The sequence below is a fragment of the Papio anubis genome, chromosome X (assembly GCF_008728515.1).
Source record: "Papio anubis isolate 15944 chromosome X, Panubis1.0, whole genome shotgun sequence".
Classification (NCBI taxonomy): Eukaryota; Metazoa; Chordata; class Mammalia; order Primates; family Cercopithecidae; genus Papio; species Papio anubis.
Genome location: NC_044996.1, coordinates 80,243,425 through 80,257,826, shown reverse-complemented (window position 1 = coordinate 80,257,826; position 14,402 = coordinate 80,243,425). Strand labels below are relative to the sequence as shown.

At 43.9% G+C, this 14,402-nt stretch overlaps 1 protein-coding gene across 1 annotated transcript in view; it reads left to right on the top strand.

Annotated features, from left to right (window-relative positions):
* The window catches only part of TAF1 (TATA-box binding protein associated factor 1), a 97,198-nt gene that overhangs the window by 35,113 nt on the left and 47,683 nt on the right, over positions 1-14,402 (top strand). The window contains 3 exon segments of the mRNA XM_031660477.1: positions 4,517-4,625; positions 5,508-5,606; positions 5,899-6,076. Coding sequence (XP_031516337.1) covers positions 4,517-4,625; positions 5,508-5,606; positions 5,899-6,076 — 386 coding nt within the window.

Sequence of the window (14,402 nt, the reverse complement as noted above, 5' to 3'; positions counted from 1 at the left end):
TCTTGTTCTACTTCTAGATACTTAATAATAATTGCAAGGTCCCTAATATTGTTGTGTTTTTTTTTTTTTTTTTTTTATTGCGACAAAGTCTTGCTCTGTTGCCCAGGCTAGAGTGCAGTGGCTCATTGCCACCTCTGCCTCCTGGGTTCAAGCGATTCTCATGCCTCAGCCTCCCGAGTAGCTGGGATTACAGGCGCACACCACCACGCCTGGCTAATTTTTGTATTTTTGTAGAGATGGGGTTTCATTATGTTGGCCAGGCTGGACTTGAACTCCTGACCTCAAGTGATCTGCCTACCTTGGCCTCCCAGAGTGCTGGGATTACAGACGTGCTGGGATTACCATGCCCGGCCTAATTTTTGTATTTTTAGTAGAGACAGGGTTTTGCCATGTTGGCCGTGCTGGTCTCGAACTCTTGTCCTCAAGTGATTCTCTAGCCTTGGCCTCCCCAGGCGTTGGGATTACAGGCGTAAGCCACCATGCCCGGCCTTGTAGTGTTCTAATAAAGGATGGAAGAGACATAGAAACTGTGCTTATACTTGTGTCTTGCCCTCAGAGACTTTAATAGATAATAAAATGAAGAAGTTGTAAAGTTCTTTCTCCTAACTTTTTAGTTTGAAAATGGCAAACCTACAGAAAAGTTGAAAGAATGTAGTATATGATTCCTTTAAAATCACTAATTGTTAACATTTTGTCACATTTGCTTCATCTTTATATACCTAAAACTTTTTTTTTTCCTGAATCATTTGGAACTAAGTTGCAGGCATCATATTTCACTCCTAAGAAAGTTAACATTAATGTAATAATATATAATATTCAGATCTCATTCAGTCTTCCCCAGTTGTCTCAGTGTCCTTTATTTCCTCTGTCCCCAGTTCTGGATTCATTCCCAGTTCAAACATTAAATGTATTTTGAATCTCTCTTAATCTAGAATGGTTTTCCCTACCTTTTATATTTTTCTTTTTTTTTTTTGAGATAGGGTCTGGTTCTGTTACCCAGGCTGGAGTGCAGGGGCAGGGACATGATCTCAGCTCACTGCAACCTCTGCCTCCCAGGTTTAAGTCATCCTCTCACCTCAGCATCCACAGTTGTTAGGACTACAGGCGTGCAGTACCACACCTGGCTGATTTTTGTATTTTTTGTAGAGACAGGATTTTGCCGTGTTGCCCAGGCTGGTCTCAAACTCCTGGGCTCAAGTAGTCCTCCTGCCTCAGCTTCCCAAAGTGCTGGGACTATAGGCATCAGACACTGCATCCAGCCCCATTTATGTTTTTCATGACATGCATTTTTTGAAAATTCCAGGCCAGTTGTCTCAAAATATTCCACATTCTAGAATTGTCTGTTCTCTCATTGATCAGATTCCAATTAAATGTTGTTGGCAAGACATTTAATGTCATATCTGGGTGATATACTTACTATACCATATCAGCAAGCATGTAATGTCAGATTTTCCCACTGTTTTGATCATCTTGCTAAAGTGGTGATCCTCAGATCCTTTAATAAAGTATGTTTTTTCTTTGTAATTAACATGTTGGTGAATATCCTGTTCCCTGACAATCTTTTAATAGTTTTAGCATCAGTTGATGACCATTGCTTTATTCAGTTATTTCAGTGGGGGTTCAAAAATGGTAATTTTTCTAATTCTAGCATTTCTTCAACATTAGCTAACATTTTTCTATAAAAAAGAGCTTTCTGGCTGGGCGCGGTGGCTCAAGCCTGTAATCCTAGCACTTTGGGAGGCCGAGACGGGCGGATCACGAGGTCAGGAGATCGAGACCATCCTGGCTAACACGGTGAAACCCCGTCTCTACTAAAAAATACAAAAAACTAGCCGGGCGAGGTGGCTGGCGCCTGTAGTCCCAGCTACTCGGGAGGCTGAGGCAGGAGAATAGCGCAAACCCGGGAGGCGGAGCTTGCAGTGAGCTGAGATCCGGCCACTGCACTCCAGTCTGGGTGACAGAGCGAGACTCCATCTCAAAAAAAAGAAAAAAAAAAAAAAAAAGAGCTTTCTACTCTCCCTTTCCAACATAGTGTCCCAAATTTGACTCCCTCAAGCCAGATCCTGTGTTTTTTTTTTCTTTTTTTTTCTTTTTTTTTCTTTTTTTTAAACGACCCTATAAATATTTGAGAACTTCCTTGCTTTCTGGCACAAGATGTTTTTGTTTCCGTCTCAACGAAGTCTTGCTCCATTGCCCAGACTAGAGTGTGGTGGCGTAATCTCGGCTCACTGAAACCTCTGCCTCCCAGGTTCAAGGGATTCTCCTGTCTCAGCCTCCCAAGTAGCTGGGATTACAGACTTGTGCCACCACATCTGGCTAATTTTTGTGTTTTTAGTAGAGATGGGTTTGCACCTTGTTGGCCAGGCTGTTCTCAAACTTCTGAACTCGTGATCCGCCCGCCTGGGCCTCCCAAAGTGCTGGGATTACCGGCGTGAGCCACCAATCCCAGCCTTCTGGCACAAGATGTTAAAAGCTCTCTTTCAAATTTTCCTATCCTATACCTGGAGTCAGGCATTTCTCCAAGAGCCCAGGTTCCTTTTTCTTCTTGAGACGGAGTCTTGCTCTGTCTCCCAGGCTGCAGTGTGGCACCATCTTGGCTCACTGTAACCTCTGCCTCCCCAGTTCAAACAGTTCTCCTGCCTCAGCCTCCTGAGTAACGGACTACAGGCACGTGCCACCTTGCCCTGCTAATTTTGTATTTTTAGTAGAGACAGGGTTTCTCCCTGTTGGTCAGGCTGCTCTTGAACTCCCGACCTGAGGTGATCCGCCTGCCTCCACCTCCCAAAGTGCTGAGATTATAGGCATGAGCTACTATGCCTAGCTGATATACATGTATTTTAAATTACAGCTTTATACTGATACCTCCAATTTAGTTTATAGATTTTTTTCCTCATCTTCCCTCATTTCATATGTCTCCATTCTCAAGAAATAACTTAATTTCTCTATATATTTACTTAGAAATCAATATATTGAGAAATTTGCTCTATCCTATGATAGGTACAAAATAGTTTCAGAATTACTGTAATAATACCACTACCACCAACAAACCCATAAAGTAGATTCAGGATGTTTTTCATAGTTTATTTTTCTTGGACTACATGCCGCTGAGGTATAGTTAGGGTATTCCAAACATGTTTGAATCACTTCTTTTTTTGTGTGTAATTTAAGAAATCAATTTGATACAGTTAGAGTCATTTATTTCTGTTTGTGTTTAGTTTGGGGTTCCTTTTCCCATCCTTGTTGATTTATTTTATTTTTTGAGATGGAATCTCGCTCTGTTGCCCAGGCTGGAGTGAAGTGGTGCGATCTCAGTTGACTGCAACCTCTGCCTCCTGGGTTTAAGTGATTCTCCTGCCTTAGCCTCCCAAGTAGCTGGGACTACAGATGCGTTCTATCACGCCTGGCTAATTTTTGTATTTTTAGTAGAGATGGGGTTTCGCCATGTTGGTCACGCTGGTCTTGAACTCCTGAGCTCAGGCAATCTGCCTGCCTTGGCCTTCCAAAGTGCTGAAATTACAGACGTGAGCCACCACACCCAGCCTCCATCCTTGTTGATTTAATTACTAATATTTGTAATAGTCATTGTTTTTTGAAGCACATTAGAAGAGGAAGATGGGCCAGACGTGGTGGCTCATGCCTATGATCCCAGCGTTTTGGGAGGCTGAGGTGGGAGGATCACTTGAGCTCAGGAGTTCGAGACCAGCCTAGGCAATATAGTGAGATCCTGTCTCTATTACTGAAAAAGCAGTTTTTAAATTTAAAAAATGAAGAAGAAGAAAATATGATACCATGGTCCCTTAAAGTGGAAGAGAAGAAGGTGAATGAGCTTTAATGATTGAGGGAAGCCCAAACTAGTTTGTTTTCTTTTTTCAAACCAGTTTTAAATTTCTTGTTTCCATTCTGAATGAGTTAGGTTTCCTAGCCTTTTAAGATAGAATGCTGGGGCTGGGCACGATGGCTCACACCTGTAATCCCAGTACTTTGGTTTGCCAAGGTGGGTGGATCACCTGAGGTCAGGAGTTCGAGACTCGCCTGACCAACATGGCGAAACCCTGCCTCTACTAAAAATACAAAAATTAGCTGTGCATGGTGGTGGGCTCCTGTAATCCCAGCTACTTGGGAGGCTGAGACAGGAGAATCGCTTGAGCCTGGGAGGTGGAGGTTGCAGTGAGCTGACATTGCGCTATTGTACTCCAGCCTGGGAGACGAGCGAAACTACGTCTCAAAAAAAAAGATAGAATGTTGGAACTGGAAGGATTCTTAAAATTCTTTAGCCTGGTTTCCTTATCTTCCCAATAGGAAACTGAGGTAAAGTTGTGACTTGCCTAGTTATTTATTAACTTGGAGAGCCTATGAGGGCTTGCCTGATCTGAAGGTGGATGTCTGGCCTTTGGTTTGGCTTATTCCTCCCTAAGCTCATGCTTAGGTACCTTGGACTTTTTTTTATTATAGTTGGTTTTTTTTCCCTGGGAACTAGAAATAGGGGCTGTATCTTACTAAAGTGTTTTGATTACAGTGCGGATGAGGTTCGCAGAAAATCTCTGGTTCTCAAATTTCCTAAACAGCAGCTTCCTCCAAAGAAGAAACGGAGAGTTGGAACCACTGTTCATTGTGACTATTTGAATGTGAGTATGTGCATTGCTTCCTTCTGATTAGGTGGGTTCTCATTGATTCCCCTAACCGTATATGCCATGGCTCTGACAGCCTTAGATTCTCCATTTGCCTTGCCCTGAGAATTATGTGTACTGTTCATTATAAGATTTCTAAAATATGTTTGTCTAGTTAGAGAATGTGAATTTTTTTTTTGAGACGAAATCTCACTCTGTTGCCCAGGCTGGAGTGCAGTGGCACGATCTCGGCTCACCGGAACCTCCACCTCCCAGGTTCAAGCAATTCTCCTGCTTCAGCCTCCCAAGTAGTTGGGATTACAGGCACACACCACCTAATTTTCATACTTTTAGTAGAGATGGGGTTTTGCCATATTGACCAGGCTGATCTTGAACTCCTGACCTCAGGTAATCTGAGGGGATCTGCCCGCCTCCACCTCGCAAAGTGCTGAGATTATAGGCATGAGCTACCATGCCCAGCTGATACACACCTACCACTGCTCATTCTTCCCCAAAGTGCTGGGATTACAGGTGTGAGCCACCGTGCTTGGCGGATTTTTCTTTTTGAGATAGAGTCTCTACCAGCCACCAGGCTGAGCAGTGGTGTGATACTGGCTCACTGCAACCTCCACCTCCCAGGTTCAAGTGATCCTCCCACCTCAGCCTCCTGAGTAGTTTAGATTACAGGCATGTGCCACCACACCCAGCTAATTTTTGTATTTTTAGTAGAGATGGGGCTTCTCCATGTTATTCAGGCTGGTGTTGAACACTTGGCCTCAAGTGGTCCGTCCACCTCGGCCTCCCAAAGTGCTGGGATTACAGGCATGAGCTACTGTGCCTGGACAGAATGTGGATTTTTTTTGGTCTGAGAAAGCATTCTGATTTCATGTTTCTTCTTAGAGACCTCATAAGTCCATCCACCGGCGCCGCACAGATCCTATGGTGACGCTGTCATCCATCTTGGAGTCTATCATCAATGACATGAGAGATCTTCCGAATGTGAGTTCATTGCGTTGGATATCTATAGTAGGGGTGTCAAAGCCCTTTGTTCTGTCTATGATTTCCAATAGAGGGCAGTAATCTGTAGATTTAGGTAACTGGAATGCCTAATTTTTGGGGATTTAGTTTTTTTGTTTGTTTAAGCAGTTTAGTAGAGGAAACAGACCTGCTCCACCTAGAAAGATTCCTTTCAGAGTTGATAGCCAGGTAGATAGGTAAGATGTGAGAATCTTCAGGAATTGGCTCTGGCAAGTGTTCTTTGCTGATGTATGGTTCCGGCCCTTGTTTGCAGACATACCCTTTCCACACTCCAGTCAATGCAAAGGTTGTAAAGGACTACTACAAAATCATCACTCGGCCAATGGACCTACAAACTCTCCGTGAAAATGTGCGTAAACGCCTCTACCCATCTCGGGAAGAGTTCAGAGAGCATCTGGAGCTAATTGTGAAAAATAGTGCAACCTACAATGGTAAGAATCAAATGTTCTATGATTGCAAAGGTCACTGTTCAGATCTTTATTTATTCCTTACTGGGCCTAAATTCAGACTAGATTGGACTGAGAGGACTACAGTGTATTTGTGCATTCATTTGTGGGTATGAAAATCAGGTAATGCACATTTTCAGTCATTTAATAAATATCACTTCTTTTTTTGCGGGGAGTGGGTGTTGGAGTCTCTCTCTGTTGCCCAGGCTGGAGTGCAGTGGCGCAATCTTGGCTCACTGCAACCTCCGCCTCTCGGTTCAAGCGATTCTCCTGCCTCAGCCTCCCAAGTAGCTGGGATTACAGGCACACGCCACCATGCCCGGCTAATTTTTGTATTTTTAGTAGAGACAGGGTTTCACCATGTTGGTCAGGCTTGTCTCTAACTCCTGACTTCATGATCCACCCACCTCAGCCTCCCAGGATTACAGGCATGAGCCACTGTGCCCAGCCTAATGTCACTTCTTTTTATTCCCACTGTTTAATTCTTACATCCTCTGGAGAATTTGGAGTCTGTCCGTTGCAATGAAACAGTTCCATGGAAAGTAGTGGAAGAGGTGGTCCTAGGTTAGTAGAAAAGAGGGACATTCAGTGTGGATGGAACCTGTGTAGGGTATGCACTTGGGACCATGTTTGCTGTGTCTGAATCTTCTATTTGGTCTACAAATTTGTTAGAGGCGCCGTTATATGTTCACTTTGCTCAAAAACTGAGAAGACAAAGGGGAAGAAATCTGTTTGTCTTTTTTTTTCCCCTTATGAGACAGGGTTTTTCACTCCTGTTGCCCAGTAGCCTCCCGAGTAGCTGGGACTACAGGTGGTTGCCACCGTGCCATGCTAATTTTTGTATTTTTTTGGTAGGGACAGGGTTTTGCCATGTTGCCCAGGTTGGTCTCAAACTCTTGAGCTCAACTGATCTGACCACCTCGGCCTCCCAAAGTGCTGGGTTTACAGGCATGAGCCACTGCACCTGGCCTGTTGCTATGTCTTAAAAAGAGGAAACAGTATAGCTTCTGCATGTAAAGGATAAGGTTTTCTGGTTTCCGTTTGCATCCTTGAGCACAGATTCACATATATAAATGTAGGGATTCAGAGTACAGATAGAGTATAAATCATGGCTCTGGCACTTACTAATTGAGTTACCATAGACAAGTTATTTAACTTCTCATACCCTCCTCAGTTTTCTCATCTATAAACATGGGATAGTACTATGTGAATTTTAAAACCTTTCAGAAGCAGGCCCAACCCATTTATCTACTTTCCATCTCCAATGACTGGCTCCCATACCCACTATCAACCCCTGCCACACTCAGCATTATATTTCACAAAATATCCCCTATCATTTCTTCATGACTTTGCAGTCTTTGCTCTCTCTCTGGGATGCCTTTCTTTCCTATATTTCTGGGCCAACTTATATTACCTCTTTTTATTTTATTTCTTTTGAGATGGAGTCTTGCTCTGTCGCCCAGGCTGGAGTGCAGTGGCGCTATCTCGGCTCACTGCAACCTTCGCCTCCTGGGTTCCAGCGGTTCTCCCGCCTCAGCCTCCCGAGTGGCTGGGATCACAGGCGCCCACCACCACACGTGGCTAATTTTTGTATTTTTAGTAGAGACGGGGTTTCTCCATGTTGGCCAGGCTGGTCTTGAACTCCTGACCCTGTGATCTGCCCTCAGCCTCCCAAAGTGCTAGGATTACAGGCATGAACCACCGCACCCGGCCCATGATTTTCATTTCACCATAAGAAATCTTTAAAATGGGTACTGTTATAACCCTCATTTTCCAGATGAACATACAGGCCTATAGTGTTTAAATAGCTTTAAAAAATGTTTTTTTAATGATGAGGTGGTGGGTTGATGTGTGCAGCAAACCACCATGGCACACGTTTACCTATGTAACAAATCTGCACATCCTGCACATGTATTTAAAAAAAAGAAAAAAAAGGAGGAAGATTACTTTACCTTTAGGGGCACTTCTAACCTACATTTGTGATTTTCTTTTTTTGGAGGTGGAGTCTCGCTGTGTCGCCCAGGCTGGAGTGCAGTGATGTGACCTTGGTTCACTGCAGTCTCTGCCTCCTGTGTTCAAGTGATTCTCCTGCGTCAGCCTCCTGAGTAGCTGGGATTACAGGCATGCGCCACCATGCTGGGCTAATTTTTTTATTTTTAGTGGAGATGAAGTTTTGCCATGTTGGCCAAGCTGGTCTCGAACTCCTGACTTCAGGTGATCTGCCCTCCTCGGCATCCCAAAGTACTGGGATTACAGGCGTGAGCCACCGCGTCCAGCTGCTTTTCTCTTTTGATAGTCTCTGTCACCCAGGCTGGAGGAGTGTGGTGGTACGATCTTGGCTCACTGCAACTTCCTCCCCCTCTGGGGTTCAAGCGATTCTCCTGCCTCAGCCTCCTGAGTAGCTGGAACTACAGCTGTGCCCCACCATGCCCGGCTAATTTTTCTATTTTTAGTAGAGACAGGGTTTCACTATGTTGACGAGGCTGGTCTTGAACTCCTGGCCTCAAGTGATTCACTGACCTAGGCCTTCCAAAGTGCTGGGATTACAGGCAAGAGCCACCACTAGACTTTGGCATGAGAATCACTTGAATCTGGGAGGTGGAGGTTGCAGTGAACCAAGATCACACCACGGCACTCCAGCCTGTGTGAGAGAGTAAGACTCTGTCTCAAAAAAAAAAAAAAAATGACAGAGTAGAGATGTTAATCCAGTTATATCTAATGTCAGAGCCTGTACTCTTAACCACCATGCTCCATATACCCTTCTCCACTTTTTCACTTACTGTTTACGCCTCACAACCCTGCACTTGTCTTCTGCTGAAGTACCAGCTACATCCTAATTGCTGGATCCACTGGCCACATTTCAGAAATAACCTTTTATTTAAACACCTTTATTGAAATATAATTCACATACTATGCAATTTATCCATTTAAAGTGGTCAGTTTTTTTTGTTTGTTTGTTTGAGATGATGTTTTGCTTTTGTTGCCTAGGCTAGAGTGCAATAGCGTGATCTCGGCTCACTGCAACCTCTGCCTCCTGGATTCAGGCGATTCTCTTGCCTTAGCCTTGCAAGTACCTGGGATTATAGGCATGCGCCACCACTCCTGGCTAATTTTGTATTTTTAGTAGAGATGGGGTTTCTCCATGTTGGTCAGGCTCATCTTGAACTCCCAACCTCAAGTGATCTGCCTGCCTCGGCCTCCCAAAGTGCTGGGATTAAATCAGGCATCAGCCACCACGCCTGGTTGGCTAAAGTGGTCAGTTTTAACATGTCATCCATATTGTAACATGTATCAGTACTTCATTCCTGTTTTTTTTGAGACAGGGTCTCACTGTGTTGTCCAGGCTGGAGTGCAGTGGTGCAGTCACAGCTCACTGCAGCCTCACCCTCCCAGGCTCAAGGAATCCTCCCATCTTAGCATCTCAAGTAGCTGGAACCACATGTGCATGCCACCATGCCTAGCTAATTTTTATTTTGTAGAAACAGAGTCTCACTATGTTGCCCAGGCTGGCCTCAAACTCCTGGGCTCAAGCGATCTTCCTGACTTGGCCTCCCAAAGTGCTGGGATTACAAGCATGAGCCATTGTGCCCAACCTCATTTTTTTTTTTATCATGTAATACTCCATTGTATGGATGCCCCACATTTTGTTTGTCAATTGATGGACATTTAGATTGTAATTTTGGCTGATGCAAATAATGCATCTGTGAACATTTTTTTTTTTTTTTTGGAGACAGAGTCTTCCTGTGTTGCCCAGGCTGGAGTGCAGTGGCACGATCTCTGCTCACTGCAACCTCTGCCTCCTGGGTTCAAGTGATTCTCCTGCCTCAGCCTGCCAAATAGCGAGGACTATAGGCGCGTGCCACTATGGCTGGCTGATTTTTTGTATTTTTAGTAGAGACAGGGTTTCACTGTTGGTCTTGATCTCCAGGCCTCGTGATCCACCCGCTTCGGCCTCCCAAAGTGCTGGGATTACAGGCGTGAACCACCGCGCCCGGCCAACATTTGCTTTTTTTAATTTTAATTTTTTTTATTTCTCAGGCAAGTAAGAAAGGGACACTTGTTTTTATTTCTCTTGGGTATATAAAGATTGAGCATCCCAAATCCAAAAACTTGAAATGCTCCAAAATCTTAAACTTTTTGAATGCCTGCTTGATGCTCTAAGGAAATGCTCACTGGAACATTTGGATTTCTGATTTTCGGATTAGGGATGTTCACATATTTGCAGATATTCCAAAATATTTCAGATTCTTAAAAAACCTGAAATCTGAAACACCTGTGGTCCCAAGCATTTCAGATAAGGAATACTCAGTCTGTACCTAGGAGCCGAATTGCCGAGTCCACATGGTAACTCATATGTTTAACTAACTTTTTGTGGAACCTCCAAACTGTTTCCCAGAGCAACTGCACCATTTTGTAATCCCACCAGCGGTGTATGAGGGTTCCAGTTTCTTCACATCCTTGTCAACCCTTGTTATTGTCCATCTTTTTGCTTCTAACCATCCTAGTGGGTGTGAAGTGGTATTTCATTGTAATTTTGATTTGCATTTCCCTATTGACTAATGATGCCGAAAATTTTTGCATATAATTAGAAATATCATTCTTGAACTTTTGTGCATTTGCCACTATTGACCACTTTTTCCTCCTTGATACTCTCTTCTTCCTTTTCCAGAAACACTTTCTCAAATGATTTCCTTGCCTTTTCATTCTCATTACTTCAGGCATCATATGTCTGTTAACATCACTATCTCCAGCCCCATACCTCTCTTCAGGGCTCCATACCTGTGCTTCCAGTTGTCTGCCAGACATGTCCATTTTTCATTGCCCTACTGGCAACTTATTATCTGATTGCCCATCTAGTTGTACATCCTAGAAATCATAGTCATAATTTATTCCATCTTCTCTTCCCCACACTCATAGATAACCAAGTCCCATAAATTGGAAATTCTAAGTTGCCAACGGAAAAACAAAGAACAAAGATACTGGTCTGGGGTTAGGAGAGTGTTCGCAGTCAGTCATACTCCTCTTGGCCAGCAGTGTCCCACGTGTTCAGGCTGACGATTTGCCCATCCACAGATGTCTGGACGCTATAGTTGTCAAAGACAGTGGGGATAATACTCTTCAGGAAAGGCATTTGTTGTGTAACTGATGAGGAGGCAGGTTTTACCTATAGCCTCATCTCCTACAACCACACATGTGATGGTCTGCATTCTTCCCTTGTTGTCCTATGTACAAGAGAGAAAGAAAGAATATTCAGAGATACTTGGTTAATGTAGGGAGCTATTCTAAACATTTCTCTCTGAGGAGAAGATGGGGAGGATAAGATGCCCCCCACACTCTCTATACCCTTAATGCTATAAAAGAGTCAGCTGCAAAGGGTTGTATAAGTCAAGAGTTCTTACCCTGGAGTCTGTGGACTACTAGAGGATGGGCTTCAGTAGGTCCTAGAAGCCTCTTCTGAAGTTGTGTACAATACTATGTATATGTGCATAATTGAATTTTTCTGGAAAGAAGATCCAGAGCTGTCACCAGTATCCCACAAAAGGCTTTTTAATCTTTTGGTGAGCTCAAAAAGATTAAAAACCATTCATACACATAGGTATTTGTGTTACACTGTTGTCATAAGGTCTGGATCTACTGTATCAAAGGTGCTAAAATATTATGGGTGCTCAATAAATGGTTAATAATTTTTTAAAATTATCATAGAAGGTTTCCAGGGTTGAATCAAGAAACATGGCTCTCACTTTGGGTCTCTGGCTATAGAGCAGCAGAGGAACCTCCATTCCTGAAAAACAGAGACATCACAAAACTGGAGAGAAAGGCAGACAAAGTCACACTCAGCTAGAGAAATGGTTAAGAGGACGGGGTGCGGTGGCTCACGCCTGTATTCCCAGCACTTTAGGAGGCCGAGGCGAGTAGATCACCTGCAGTCAGGAGTTCGAGGCCAGCCTGGCCAACATGGCAAAACCCCATCTCTACTAAAAATACAAAAATTAGCCAGACGTGGTGGCATACATCTGTAATTCTAGCTACTCAGGAGGCTGAGGCAGGAGAATTGCTTGAACCCAGGAGGCAGAGGTTGCATTGAGCCAGGGTCATGCCATTGCATTCCAGCCTGGACAACAGAGCAAGACTCTTGTCTCAAAAAAGAAAAAAAAAGAAAGAAAAAGAGGAATGGTTAAGAGTCTAGTCTCTGAGGTCAGGAGGCAAAACCCATTTCTCCCTCTAATCTTTGTGAACTTGTCGTTTTGTTTTTTGTTTTGTTTTTTTTTTTTGGCGGAGTCTTGCTCTGTCACCCAGGCTGGAGTGTGCAGTGGTGTATCTCAGCTCACTGCAACCTCTGCCTCCTGGGTTCAAACGATTTTTGTGCCTCAGCCTCCCGAGTAGCCGGGATTACAGGCGTGCGCCACCACGCCCAGCTAATTTTTGCGTTTTTAGTAGAGACAGGGTTTCACCATATTGACCAGGCTGGTCTTGAACTCCTGGCCTCAAGTGATCCACCCGCCTCTGCCTCTCAAAGTGCTGGGATTACAGGCGTGAGCCACAGCTCCTGGCCAGAAAAAATTTTTAACCTGAGGGTTAAATGAAAGAAGGCATGCGTAGTACTTATTAGTCCTTCTCACATAGACAGTACTCATTAAGTGATAGAAGCTACTATGTTTTCTTAATAATTCTAGTATTCTGCTGGAGAAGGCAAAAATTCTGTAATGTGGTTACAATGCTAGATAAACCAGGGGTCTCATCCCCTTCAACCTTATGTGAGTAAAACTACAGGTCTTAATGCCACCACACTCATCCATTTCTTCATGAATCAGTATTTCTGAGTAAATGATATGGCAGAGATGCTCTCCAAGAAGCTTGTTTATTATGAGTTCCTATATTTATATCCTCATATTAATACCCCATCAATGCCTTGCCCTCAATTTAGGTCCCGAAGTACTCCACTTTCTGTAGGTTCTTAACTACTGCCCTAATTTCAGACCTAATTATTCTTATAGCAGTACCTTCTTTAAGTGTCAGAGCACAGAGGAAAGGGCATTAAATAATCATACATATTTGGTTACAGAAAAAAAATTGAGAATGAATTTATTTCTCACCTTAAGGATTTGGGGAAATAGATACATCCCCCATCCTGTTGTCTCATTAGCTAAGGTCCATATTAGGCCCATATCATAGGCAAAAACAAAATAAACACAACACCTCATTTTGGTCAGAATAAAGAAAAGTGAGCTGGGCGTGGTGGCTCATGCCTGTAACCCCAGCATTTTGGGAGGCTGAGGGGGGAAGGTTGCTTGAGCTCAGAAGTTTGAGGCCAGCCTGGGCAACATAGACTTCGTCTCACTAAAAATAAAAAAAATTAGCCAGGCATGGTGGCATGTACCTGTAGTCCCAGCTACTTGGGATGCTGAGGTGAGAGGATTCCTTGAGCCTGGGAGATGGAGGCTGCAGTGAGCTATGATCACACCACTGGACTCCAGCCTGGGTGACAGATGGAGACCCTGTCTCAGAAAAAAAAAAAAAAGAAAAAAAGTGGCTTTCAGAGTGTGCTTTCCACAAGCCCACTAGGGGTTGCTCTCTGCCCACACAGAGCCAGTTCTGAGTGGTGAGGCCTCCCACCTAGAAGTCGTCTTTAGCACAGGTTCCACAGCTAAAATAAGTCCAGAGCATAATTTAACTCTGGTAGAAAACCACCCCAGGGTATTCACTGACCATCAGCCCGTCTTTTTCCATCCAGGAATAGGCATAAGGATGAAACACACAAGGTCGATACAAAAGGGGCACAGTCATCACCACCTTCCTTGAGAATAGCCTTCTTTGACTTTCCTGATCTGGATAAATTTATTTCCCCTCTGAATTCGTACAACAATTACTGCCTGTGCAACTCATTTTCCCAGCTTCCTCTAGGTATCATCCAGTGTCCAACACCTCTGCTCAAAGTGACTGCTTTCAGAACAGCAGTGCAGCTTAGGCAGTTGCTGAACCACAGTAAAACTCTTAGAGACAGGCTGGGCACAGTGGCTCACGCCTGTAATCCCAGCACTTTGGGAAGCTGAGGAGGGCAGATTGCTTGGAAGTCAGGAGTTCAAGACCAGCCTGGCCAACACTCCAACCTGAGCGACAGAGCGAGACCCTGTCTCAAATAAATAAATAAATAAAACAAAATTCATATTGAAACTTAATGCCCAAATGTGGCAGTATTGAGAGGTGGGGTTTTCAAGAGGTGACTGGATCTGGAGGACCCTGTCCTCATGAATGGATTAATAGATTAATGGGTTAATATGGGAGTGGGACTAGTGGCTTCATAAGAAGACGA